This window comes from Stigmatopora nigra, chromosome 6 (assembly GCF_051989575.1).
Source record: "Stigmatopora nigra isolate UIUO_SnigA chromosome 6, RoL_Snig_1.1, whole genome shotgun sequence".
Classification (NCBI taxonomy): Eukaryota; Metazoa; Chordata; class Actinopteri; order Syngnathiformes; family Syngnathidae; genus Stigmatopora; species Stigmatopora nigra.
The window spans coordinates 1,846,532-1,859,031 of NC_135513.1; the positions used below are offsets into that span (position 1 = coordinate 1,846,532).

At 45.6% G+C, this 12,500-nt stretch overlaps 2 protein-coding genes across 4 annotated transcripts in view; one reads left to right on the top strand and one right to left on the bottom strand.

Moving 5' to 3' along the window:
* The window catches only part of LOC144198439 (P2X purinoceptor 3-like), a 205,747-nt gene that overhangs the window by 46,602 nt on the left and 146,645 nt on the right, over positions 1–12,500 (bottom strand). The gene's annotated exons all lie outside the window — the stretch shown is intronic.
* galnt7 (UDP-N-acetyl-alpha-D-galactosamine: polypeptide N-acetylgalactosaminyltransferase 7) overlaps positions 1–12,500 on the top strand; it is a 79,732-nt gene that overhangs the window by 33,073 nt on the left and 34,159 nt on the right. For all 3 annotated transcript variants that reach the window (XR_013326556.1, XM_077718116.1, XM_077718117.1), the window contains exons 5-6: positions 6,333–6,463; positions 7,684–7,763. Coding sequence is in view for 2 of the 3 variants with exons in the window: in XM_077718116.1 (XP_077574242.1) it covers positions 6,333–6,463; positions 7,684–7,763 (211 nt within the window). In the remaining variant the exon portion in view is untranslated. The remainder of the gene's footprint in view (positions 1–6,332; positions 6,464–7,683; positions 7,764–12,500) is intronic.

Below are 12,500 nucleotides of genomic sequence, written 5' to 3' on the forward strand. Positions count from 1 at the left end.
GTGAATTGTACCTGGTTAGGGTAGATAAAATAATTGATTTACGATGGGCATAGTTTCCCTAAAACTGGAATAACGTTGGACCACGTGGCTCATGGAGTGAGCACCATTAACACTCCAAATGACTCGTGGCAGTCCATAGCTTGGAATGAAGCTTTTGCATATGGTTTTTGCGACTCCCATGGTGTCGGCTTTCTCTGATGGGCATATCTCAACCCACTTGGTAAGTGTGTCGATGGTCACAAGACAGTGCTTGTATGTGCCACTTTGGATCAGTTTAATGAAATCCATGTTCAGAACCTCAAAGGGATATATGTTCCTGTTTGCCTTTTTCCGATCTTGGGTCGTTCATTGTATTTAGAGTTGTGTCCACAGCAGGTGAGACATTTTCTGCAAAAAATGTTTTAAGTAGGTTTGAAGACCTTTGGGGCTATACTATCCCTCCTGTTGAGACATGGCTCCTGCCATGGCTCAATTTGGCAATCACTTCAAACATGGCATGGCTTGTATGGATAGAGGCTCTTTGGCTGCTTCGTCTGCTCGTTTGTTCCCCAAAGAGACGGACTTGTCCAGTCGTGTGTGCTTTACATTTGCAAACAGTCAGCTTCATTGGTAGCTATACCGCTTTCAGGAGTTCTCTGAGAAAGTCTGTGTTTGACTGGTGATCCATAGGTTGCGCACCCAGGCTCATGGCACCACTGTTGGTCCGTTTCTTGTTGAGAAGCACAATCTCTTTCTGCTAACCCAAATTCAATGCCTTTCCTTAAAGATTTTTTGTCTTTCTTTTTTTTTCTTTTCTTTTTCATTGCCCCCGTAATTCCTCATTTCGCCAAGCAGATTATTTGTTCCTCGACGTCAAGTTTCACATTTCGCATTTTCATAAAAAAAATAATTTGACAATTTTTTTCCATTATTTGGCGCTGCCATCCCTGAAAAGGGGCTTATTGGCAATTTCAGAAATCCATTTGCAAATTTTCAAATCCTTAGCCGCCATCCCATCCTTGAAAAGGCTTGTTGGCGATTTCAGAAATCAATTCCAAATTTCTAAATTATTTTCCACCTTGATATCTAACCGATTGATTATATCTCGGTGGCCAGCCAATCAAAAACACAAAAAGACAAGACAAACATCCAGGCTCACACTCATAATGAAGACATCAGTGGTCTGCAAATTTTCATCACTGATGAAGAGCGCCATCCCTAGTCTGGGCTTCTTGGCTGCTAATCACCTTTTGCTGTCCTATCAGCAATAATCATTCCCAAAGGAAATAGGTTGATGTCAATTGGTTGACATCAATTGATGCTTATGCAATCTGTATATCATTAATAGTCAAGGAATGTCTTCCGTGCAATGAACACATTCCATGCCTCTTCCGTCCTAGGGAAATGATGCCTGTCCTAAATTAATTATTTTATCTAAACCAGCCAGGTACACTTTACCTAAATATTTGGATGAATGCCATTTTTGCGTTGTCATTTTTGCTAACCACCAAAGGATAGTTAAATTTAATGGCTGAATTCCCATTGAATTATTATTGACTCATCTCTCCCCCACCAAGGAGACGATGTTTACTTAAGATTAGAGCGATTTTCTGCAGCAAAACTCTACACACAAAATATTTTAACTCCATTCTGCTCTCCTCAAGTCAACTCTCTGCACACCTTCAGCTGCTTTTTCTACACTTTCTTTTCTATTCACTTACAAAACTCTTTTCTTCAAAAATTCCCTTTCTACGTTCACCAAACCCTTCACATATCCTTCAAATTGGTACAGAGACCATGCCTCTCCATCCATCGCGGCAGACACATGCAACTCCCCACACTACGCATCCGCACATACCCCACATCTAGCAACACTCCAATCTCCATTCTGCAGTCCGGCAACAAACCCATCTCTCATATTAATCACTTACTTAATAGTCTAAACAATAATTGTATTCTAAATTTACCCAATTGATCTCATTATTTCGTGATTCACCCAATATTTCTGAACACACCAAATTCAGATAAGTCCCTGACTTTATCTCTCAGAGGAGTCCTTGACACCTATGTTCTACCTACGTAGGTCTAGACCACAAACATTCATGTTCTACCTACGTCGGTTCAGACCACAGACATCCATGTTCTACCTACGTCAGTCCAGGCCACGAGTAGTTACATTCTACCTACGTCGGCCCAGATCTCGGACGTTCATGTCCTACTTACATCGGTCCGGACTACAAACATTCATGTTCTACCTATGTCGGTCTAGACCAGGGGTGGCCAACCCGCGGCTCGCGAGCCGCATGCGGCTCTTACGTCCATATCAAAGTTTGTATTTGTGTTTTATTTTTATTTGCGTGTGCGCTTCGCTTGAGTTCAATACGGTATTTTCGTCCAATGCGCATGTGCTCGGGATGAAAATACCTCAAAGTTTCCCAGTAGGAGCAAGGTCATTTAAGTAAACGTTTTTAACAGAGTGGGAGAGCTCCCGTGAACCAGAAGCGACAATGAACAGCGTCGCGCACACAAAAAGTATCCCAAAGATCGAGCGTCGGCTGAAAAAGCCACACCCCCTGCGAGGCAGACCAAGGCGAGAGTGCTCAGCCGGGAGCAGCCAATAGGAGAGTGAGGCGTACACCACGTGGTGGGCGCGCTACTTAAAAGCCATTCATAATAAATGACAGCTCACAAGGAGCGAATGTTGCGCAAAAATAGGCTCTGATTTTATGCCAGAAGTCCCACTAAGTAACATGCATAGCAAAAGAAAAACGCTATTGTAAATTATTATATTTTTGTTTGTGGACTTGGTTGAACTGAGAGTTTGTCTGTGTGAGACAGTGCACACAATGTTCATTGTTGATAATGACTGGCCTGTGCTGTTAGTGCTGTAGGAGTCAATTTATGTCATTACTATGCTGGTGTGTGACATTTACAATAAATCCGGCTGAGCAAAGGTATGTGTATGATGTGGCTCTTTGCGGTAACACAGTAAAAAATGTGGCTCTTTGCGGTACCACAGTAAAAAATGTGGCTCTTGGTCTCTGACTGGTTGGCCACCCCTGGTCTAGACCTTGAACATTCACTACCGCAGTGATAGTACTAATTCAAATTATCACACTTCACGGAGACAGAAATCAAAAGGGTGAACTCACGATCTTTCTCGTTCCGAACCTGCTCTAGTTCGGGGGACCCGTCACCAGATAACCGGAGCGGCAAGGAAACGTCTCTCGGGCTGGCCCTTTCAATGGAGGATGCTGTTGACAGTCTTTATTTTATCCTTCAAAGGGGTCCGTCGTCGCTCTGGCAATTGCTGGCGTGTTGGCTCTTGGGCTTCGGCACCAAAGAATAATAAGTCTGAAAAACAACGTAAGGAGCAGGGTCAGAACGAGTGAGCTCAATTGAATAGGAAATATGTTTATTCCCGCACTGCACAAATGGGGAGAGCTCAAACAGCCTGAACAGCTCACTGTCAGTTGTCCTTGCAGCTCTCACTGAATGACCAGTGATTCAGTCTTAAATACAGGCAAAACCGACAGTTGTCACCAGGACTTTGGACAGATAAGTTTCAGTCATTTGCAGGGCAAAAAGTAATTGATCAGTGTCGGACAGTTGAGGGTTTGTGCTGACATGTCATCTGATGATGAATAAAGTTATTCAATCCAACTCAATCACAAGACTAAGATTAATTAATCAGTCAGACTGTTGAGTGTTTATGCTGACATCTCAGTCATTCACAGTTTTTATGAGAACGATGCTTTTATTACAATTATTTATTTAGTACTTGCTGTTATAACTACTTTGTTTGGCCATGAATAAATGCCTTTGTTGTTCTCAATGAATACTGTTATCTGTAACTTGTTATTCTAAATGAATGTTATCTGTAACGGGCCATATATGGCCCACGGGCCGAGGTTGACAAACATGTACACACACGACCAGGGCCGGGGCGAGTGCGTCGACACAACGTCCTTCGGCTGGCTTGTTTGTCGGCTAATTAGTAGTTCGGCTAATTTTACGTTCGGCCAGATGCCCCCTCGGCAAGTTGGCCCTGGCCCAGACGTCCGTCGGCTAAACGTTTTAAGGCAAGTAGACATTGTGCCAAAATACACATACAGCAACACGAATTAGCAATTTTGGTGACTTAGAAAGTTGTTAGTGAAATGAGCTTCATATCATGGCCTCTTAACTTCTTGTCAGTGATTAAGTGTCTAGAGCTGTTCAATTTCTCTGAGGCAATGTAAATAGGGTTCATTGGATGCATATGCCCACAAATGCTAGAGTGGGATAGTCAAAGGAGCTCATTATGGATCTGAAAAAGCAAGTGATGATTCACAAGTGTATTCAAACTTTTGACCTCAATTGTATATGCCCATATTCCGTGTGTGGCTTTTATTGTGAAGTTCACAACATAAAAGCAACAGCTGACGCGTGAACCTCGGAGGAGTTTGTCTTTTTATGCATCTTACCACTGGCAAAAGCGACACAATATCTCAACATTGTTGGATGTTTTTATAAATGGCGTAATATAAATAAACGAACTGAAAACCATCAGTCAAGACTTGAACATCTTTCGGCTTGTACGCTACAAACATCCTAAGGCAGACGCTGAAGTTAAAGCACCCAAGAAGAAATACCTAACTGGACTCACCCTCAACACAGATTCCTAAAGTACTTCCATTCCTTCATGAATAGATGGAAAAGGAATGGCTTGATCAGGGCCATTCCGCCCTACTCCAATTAGTGTAATAGTCTCCCCCAATTCCCTTAGCAACAAATCAAATCAAATGTCAAATTGTTCCTAAACTAACCAAAAACTAAATGACAAATAACTTTGTCATGTGTCTTCATATTTAAGTAAGTAATCCTGTAGATGTTACCAATGGTCACTGTAGGATTGTCTGGTAGACAATTGAAGCCAACAAGGCCTCAATCCTGTGCCTGGTAAGTAGTTTATTATGTTGTCCTAACCCCAAAATTTTCATCAAGACCGCTTTATCCAAGTGACAAACAACGTGTGGTCTATGTTTTTTCTTATTTTTTTTCTTTATCAATCTGCTGTAAAGAATAGGGCTTTCAGATGCCTATGCACGATTCCTCCCCTAGTCATGTTAGCAGGCATTGTTGTTATGGCCACCATCATGAGGAAAAACAATCCTGTTTTTTTATATATTATTTCAGATGACAAATGATTGCATTTTCAATCACCAGGTCTGCTTGTAGAGCCGAGGGTCGTAAATGTATGAAACTCATGTTAACAGGTGCCTATTGAGTCTGTTGTTCTCCATTTACGTATTGTGGCTTTGACATAGGTTGTTTAAAATATTAGAGGCATGAATTTTGACGTTGTTATGAACTTTTTTATACTTAATATAAATACAATTAATTAAGCTGCAAAGTAGTGAAGGACCACAGCATTAATATTTGAATAGGTTATCTACTCACAAGGACAATACGTATTTTCCGCTTAATTTTAATCCAAAAGAATGGCAATAAGAGACCAAGGCAGTATGATGGTCAAACGAAGATGATTTGGCACAAATATTAAAAATTTTATTAACATTTTTGATTTGGATACATGAAAATCCAGCAATAGACGTGGTGAGGGTTGACAGTACATCTCATTGTTATGATGACTGTCATTTTAATATTCTTCTTTATGCATACAAAAACCTGTGCAAGTTTAATTAATGTGGCCGACAATGAAAGTTAGGTTCAAATTCAATTGTTTTCTGTTTGTGTTTAACATTTGCTATTTCAGAATATCTCTCCATCCAAACATAAAACCACCAGGCTTGTATTAAAATGTTGCTGTTATATTTAATTAAAAACAATTCCCTATGGCCTAATGGTCTATTTTTTGCTTAACCTTATATAAGATACCGGCTGCTAACCATTTACGGCTTCACGAACAAAATAATGGCACACTGATTTAGTGCCACCGCCTCGTGGTCTAGAGGTTCAACCGCCTGACTACGGAGGCGGGCTCGATTCCCACCAGTGGTGGTGTGATTGTGAGTCTGTATGGTAGTTTGTCTCTGTATGCTCTGCGGCTGACTGGTGACCAATCTAGGGTGTAGTCTGCCTTTAGCCCAAAGTCAGCTGGGTTAGGCTCAGGTAAACCCCACAACTTTTTTGAGGATGCGCGGTAGGGAATATGAATGAATTAGTGGGGAGCAAATAAAATGCAAGGCTCCTCTTTTCAATTTGCTTATATTGGTCAAGTTTCAATTACTTTTGCTTTGGCTTGTTTAAAAATGTGACGGAATAATTCTATGAAGTTCATTCATCATTTCAATTGCATGTTGACAAAATTCCCCTCTGTATATTTATTATTTATGATTTCCACCCTCTAGTCCATTTGAATGAGCGTTTGGAGGTGTACATCAAGCAGTGGGATGGTCTTGTGAAACTCTACAGAAATGAGAAAAGAGAAGGTCTTATCCAGGCACGAAGTATTGGAGCCAAGAAGGCCACCAAAGGACAGGTATCCCGACTGTGACCTTCCCATCAAATTGTCACAGTATTTCCTAAAATTTCGCGGATAATATTGAACAGACTTGGCCGTGGTAATCGAAAAAACATGAAGTAGGATCACAACCATTATTTCTACCATTTACATATTTTCATGTCCGTACTATGTGATAGGTTCACCTATAGGCTTTCCCAAATGCACGCACAAATAAAGAGAAAAGACAATCTTCTGAATCTCTTCTTGCAAGGAAAACAACTGGTCATGCCAAGTCCCCTTCTGTTCTGCCCTCACATGTTTTGTTACATGTTTATTAACTTCAAGGACCTTAACAAAGGACGTCTCAACTCTCAATCTCAAGGAAAGGGTGGGAAACATAAGGGAGACGTCAATATAGTCAAACATGAACGTTTGAAAGTCATGTGCAGCTCTAGGTGTTTTGAATCTTCTTAGTTTAGTCCACTCCAAGCAGTCCAAGGTCTAAGGCATTTTGGTGTTTAGTCTAACTAATGTCCTCAGGGGCAAAGCATTTACTTTGTTCCAAGCAACCATATAATAATAATATGAAACTAAGTTTAATAATAAGGCAAATCATATTCTTAATTGCAAGCAGATATATAGTAATCATGTGAAACAAATAATCATCTAATGATAATGAGCAAAGTTTAATACTAAAGGAAATCATTCTTCATTGCAAGCAAATCTAGTGAAGGGGTGGGTAAACCTCAAGGGCCGCTGTCAGAGCAGGTTTTTGTTTCAACCAATCTAGTCAAGGCACTTTAACTAATGAGATTTCTGTAGAAAACAAGAAGCCCCTGACTGCAATCCATTGGTTGCACTACTAACACTAGATTGGTGGAAAATGTTTCCTCATTGGTTGGCTCGAAAACCTGCACTCACTGTGGCCCTTTCTGGAATAGTTTGCCCACATTTGGACTAGTAGGTGTATAATCATCCTCCTACAGCTTCATCTAGTGCAGAGGTGTTCACACTTTTTTCCTCCAAGATCTACTTTTCAAGCATTCAACCTTCCACGATCTACCTTCTTTTACAGGCCACTTGCACAGATCAGAAATGTTGTATTACTACTACTACGACTCTCGCCACCAGTATTACTGACTCTAAAATCCTGTGCTGCTCTTATAGAACATTCTTTAAGAGAGGCCATTCTATGAATATACACTGGTGCAGAAAATTAAGGTAATTTAATAAATACTGTCATTTTGTGTTTTTAGGTGCTAATTTACTTGGATGCTCACTGTGAGGTTGGGGTCAACTGGTATGCGCCACTGGTCGCTCCTATTTCAAAAGACAGGTAACAGTTATATTTCTCATCCCTTTCATCTCATTTTCTGAACCGCTTTAGCCTCACTAGGGTGGCGAGTGGTGCTGGACCCTTTCCCAGCTGACTTCGGGCCAGAGGTGGGGGATGCCCTGAATTGGTAGCCAGTCAATCGCAGGGGACGTGGAGACAAACAACCTTTCACGCTCTCGCTCACACCTAGAGGAAATTTAGAGTGTCCAATCAGCCTACCATGCATGTTTTTGGAATGTGGGAGGAAACCATGGTATCCGGAGAAAACCCATACAGGCCCGGAAAGAACATACAAACACTACATAGGTGGATGACCTGGAATGAAACTGTGAGGCCGACACGCTAACCACTCTTCCGCCAGGCCGCGACAGTGATATGTTTAAACCATTTTTTTTATGTCTCCAAATTGATGTCTTCGTCAGTAGTGATTTGTACTCTTAATAGTAACAATTGTAAGATGTACATCTGTTTACATACATCTTTTCAGATTTAATCACAAAATTTATGCTGACCACTACTTTGGACATCTTTCAGTTGTTGTTTGTCAGATTTGAAGGCTTTGTTTTTTCATACTTGTGTGCAAATGAGTCTGCACATAAAAGCACGATATTCACGAAACTGTAAGTTGACAGCGCCATGACACAATGACCTCACAACAAAATGGCGTTGTGATGTTGTGCCGCAAGACAATGCTGCCGAGACGGTAGTTTATTTCAAAATAAAGAAAAGATACACAAAACGCTAGACGAAATGTATTTTAACGTCTATGAATATAATTCAAGGAAAAGAACGTCTCTTGAATAAAACGGGAAAAAACTCAAGTTCCCTTGACTGCTCATTTGGGGCCCGGCCATATTTCCGTAGTTAAACACGCTCTGACTAGCCAGACGCGAGTACACTTGCTTGTGTCTGCTATTGCTCGCTCAGGGCGCCGCCATATTACCGTAGTTAAAAGTGCTCTGACCTTAGCGTTTACCATGTAAGCACATCAGAATAGTTAAGGCTGATCAAAGGTCTTGCGGTCGATCGTTGAAATTTAATTATTGATACCTGGATAATGTTTACGCTATTATTGCACCCAGAGACTTGGTGAACACTACATATACAGCTATGGGCATATTTACTGGTTGTGCTTACATTGCTTCCTTTTTGAATTTGTCTACCCCCCATTTGGAACACAGAAAGAAAATGATTGTACATTTGTGATTATGAAATAAAACAAAATTCCGCTTTGATATTTTTCTTTTTATTTCTTGTTCAAAAGTGACAACTATTGCAGTAATATGAACCATCGATAAAAAATGATATTTCGACATTAGAAGCTATTTGGCTGCCACAACATCTTAAACACAATCTTAAATTACAACGTAGAATTGTAATTTATGTCATTTAAAAAAACATGGAGTTCTCATCAAGATAGACTTATTTCTTTTTCAAATTGAATAATTGGATATTTTGCATATTAACTTAGGATATTGACCTAATCCTAGGCTTTTGATTCATACAGCAGCGAGTGGTTCGCGCGTCAGCCTCACAGCTTTGTGGTCCTGGATTGAAATCCAGGTCACGTTCACCTGTGTGGAGTTTTCATGTTCTCCCCTGTGTGGGTTTCATCTGGGTACTCTGGTTTCCTCCCTCATTCTACAAGCATCCATAGTAGGCCGATTGGACACTCTAAATTGCCCCTAGGTATGTGTGTGAGCGCATGGTTTTCTGTCTACATGTGCCCTGCGATCGGCTGTCCACCGATTAAAGGTGTCCTCAGCCTCTGGCCCGGAGTCAGCTCGGATAGACTCGCGCACCCACCGCGACCCTAATGAGGATGAAGTGATTCAGAAAATGAGATGAGATGAGAGGATTCATACAGTGTCTCAGAAATACCACATGACAATTTTTCATAAGATTCTCCCTTCGAAGTAACACATTTGTACTGTTACGATCGCGTCGCGTAGTGCGTAATGAGAACCAAAAACAAGCAGGGAGGGCGGGTGGGAGACCTAGCATTGTCCGGTGGTCGTCCACACCAACCCAAGAACAGACAAGGAGAGGTCGATCAGGCGGGCGTCCGCGCCAGCCTGAAACAAGACGAGGCAGTAGTCGGTCCGGCGGGCGTCCGTGCCGGCCAGAAACAAGACGAGTCAGTGGCAGGTCTGGCGGGCGTCCGCGCCGGCCAGAAACGAGACGGGGCAGTGGCAAGTCTGGCGGGCGTCCGCGTCGGCCAAGAACGTGACGAGGCAGTGGTCGATCCGGCGGGCGTCCGCGCCGGCCAGAAACGAGACGAGGCAGTGGTCGGTCCGGCGGGCGTCCGCGCCGGCCAGAGACGAGACGAGGCTGTGGTCGATCCGGCGGCCGTCCGCGCCGGCCAGAAACGAGACGAGGCAGTGGTCGGTCTGGCGGGAATCCGTGCCAGCCAGAAACGAGACGAGGCAGTGGTCGGTCCGGCAGGCGTCCCAGCTGGTCCTTTAAGTCTTGGCCAAACCGCCTGCCTTTAGGAGACACCAGAAATTTAGTACGGTCGGGCACCTTACCCTGTTTGCTCGGAGGGTGGACAACTCTCTCCTCCCGGGAAACCGGAGCATTGCTTCTCTGGATGTCGCCGGCCCCGTCCTCCAGGGGCGCCGGCGAATTGGCGCTCTCGACGTCGCCAGCCCCTTTTTTCCAGGGACTCCGGCGAATTACCACTCTTGACGTCACCGGCCCCATCTTCCAGGGACTCCGGCGAATTACCACTCTTGACGTCGCCAGCCCCTTCTTCCAGGGACTCCGGCGAATTACAACTCTTGACGTCGCCAGCCCCTTCTTACAGGGACTCCGGCGAATTACCACTCTTGACGTCGCCAGCCCCTTCTTCCAGGGACTACGGCGAATTACCACTCTTGGCGTCGCCAGCCCCTTCTTCCAGGGACTCCGGCGAATTACCACTCTTGACGTCGCCAGCCCCTTCTTCCAGGGACTCCGGCGAATTATCACTCTCGACGTCGCCGGCCCCTTCTTCCAGGGACTCCGGCGAATTGGTACTCTCGACGTCGCCAGCCCCTTCTTCCAGGGACTCCGGCGAATTGCCACTCTCGACGTCGCCGGCCCCTTCTTCCTCCAGGGGCATCGGCGAATGACCACTCTCGACATCGCCAGCCTCTTATTCCAGGGACTTTGGCGAATTACCACTCTCGAAGTCGCCGGCCCCGTCTTCCAGGGACGCCGGAGCATCGTCGCCACTTCTGGGCGGGCAGGCGCTGGACGGGCAGGCGCTGGACAGAGCGGTGCTTGGGAGAGCGGTGCTTGGAAGAGCAGTGCTTGGGAGAGCGGTGCTTGGGAGAGCGGTGCTTGGGAGAGCGGTGCTTGGGAGAGCGGTGCTTGGGAGAGCGGTGCTTGGGAGAGCGGTGCTTGGGAGAGCGGTGCTTGGGAGAGCGGTGCTTGGGAGAGCGATGCTTGGGAGAGCGGTGCTTGGGAGAGCGGTGCTTGGGAGAGCGGTGCTTGGGAGAGCGGTGCTTGGGAGAGCGGTGCTTGGGAGAGCGGTGCTTGGGAGAGCGGTGCTTGAATGGCTTTCCGTCACCAGAAACCTGGTCCGTGGCTTCGATACGGGTGCGACTGGCGACCTCAGTGGCAACGGAAGTAGTTTGCGTGGCCTTGACACAGGAGCTTGAGGCACTTGAAACGGCGTGGTCGGCCGAGTAACTTCGGGCACTTGGATAGGCGTGATCGGCCGAGTGACTTCGGTGACTTGGAACGGTGAGGGCGGCATAATTTCTAGGAGATGCTGGTACAGCGTGATCGGCCGAGTAACTTCGGCCACTTGGAACGGTGAGGGCGGCATAATTTCTAGGAGATGCTGGTACAGCGTGATCGGCCGAGTAACTTCGGGCACTTGGAAAGGCGTGATCGGCCGAGTAACTTCGGGCACTTGGAAAGGTGTGATCGGCCGAGTAACTTCGGACACTTGGAAGAGCGTGGTCGAGGTCGGCCGAGGAGCTTGGACGGACATGGTCGGCCGAGGAGCTTGGACGGACGTGGTCGGCCGAGGAGCTTGGACGGACGTGGTTGGCCGAGGAGCTTGGACGGACGTGGTCGGCCGAGGAGCTTGGACAGAAGTGGTCGGCCGAGGAGCTTGGACAGACGTGGTCGGCCGAGGAGCTTGGACAGACGTGGTCGGCCGAGGAGCTTGGACAGACGTGGTAGGCCGAGGAGCTTGGACAGACGTGGTCGGCCGAGGAGCTTGGACAGACGTGGTCGGGAGAGGAGCTTGGACAGACATGGTCGGGTGCGTAACTTGGACAGTGGTTAGCGTGTCCAGGCACTCCTTTCGCTTCGCTCTACGGCGTGCCCCTCGGCGCCTCCTCTGGGAGGATTGCACAGCACCCCCGCCATTACGTGGTGTCCCATAATAGGTGCTCAGCCCACTCTGTATTTGCTGGTCGGGGTATTTGGAGTAGGAATTGTCGGGGGAAAAATAGGGATAATCCTCCTCCAGTGGAAGGTCTCGGGGTCCGAATTGGTCGAAGAATTCATCATCGGATTCCGAAACGCCAGCGAAAAAATCAATTTCCTCAACGACGTCCTCCTCACCAGAATCTTCAGGCTCCCTCCATGGTGAACCAATTCCGCTGGTCATAGGCATAAGATAACTTGGGCGGTTTCTGGTGGTTGTACGCACCTGGGCATCATGATTAAACTGTAAGGGCTTCCCAGGGCGACGTGCATAGCAGTGGTGGGGCGTATGAGTAAGCTGCGGATCTAACT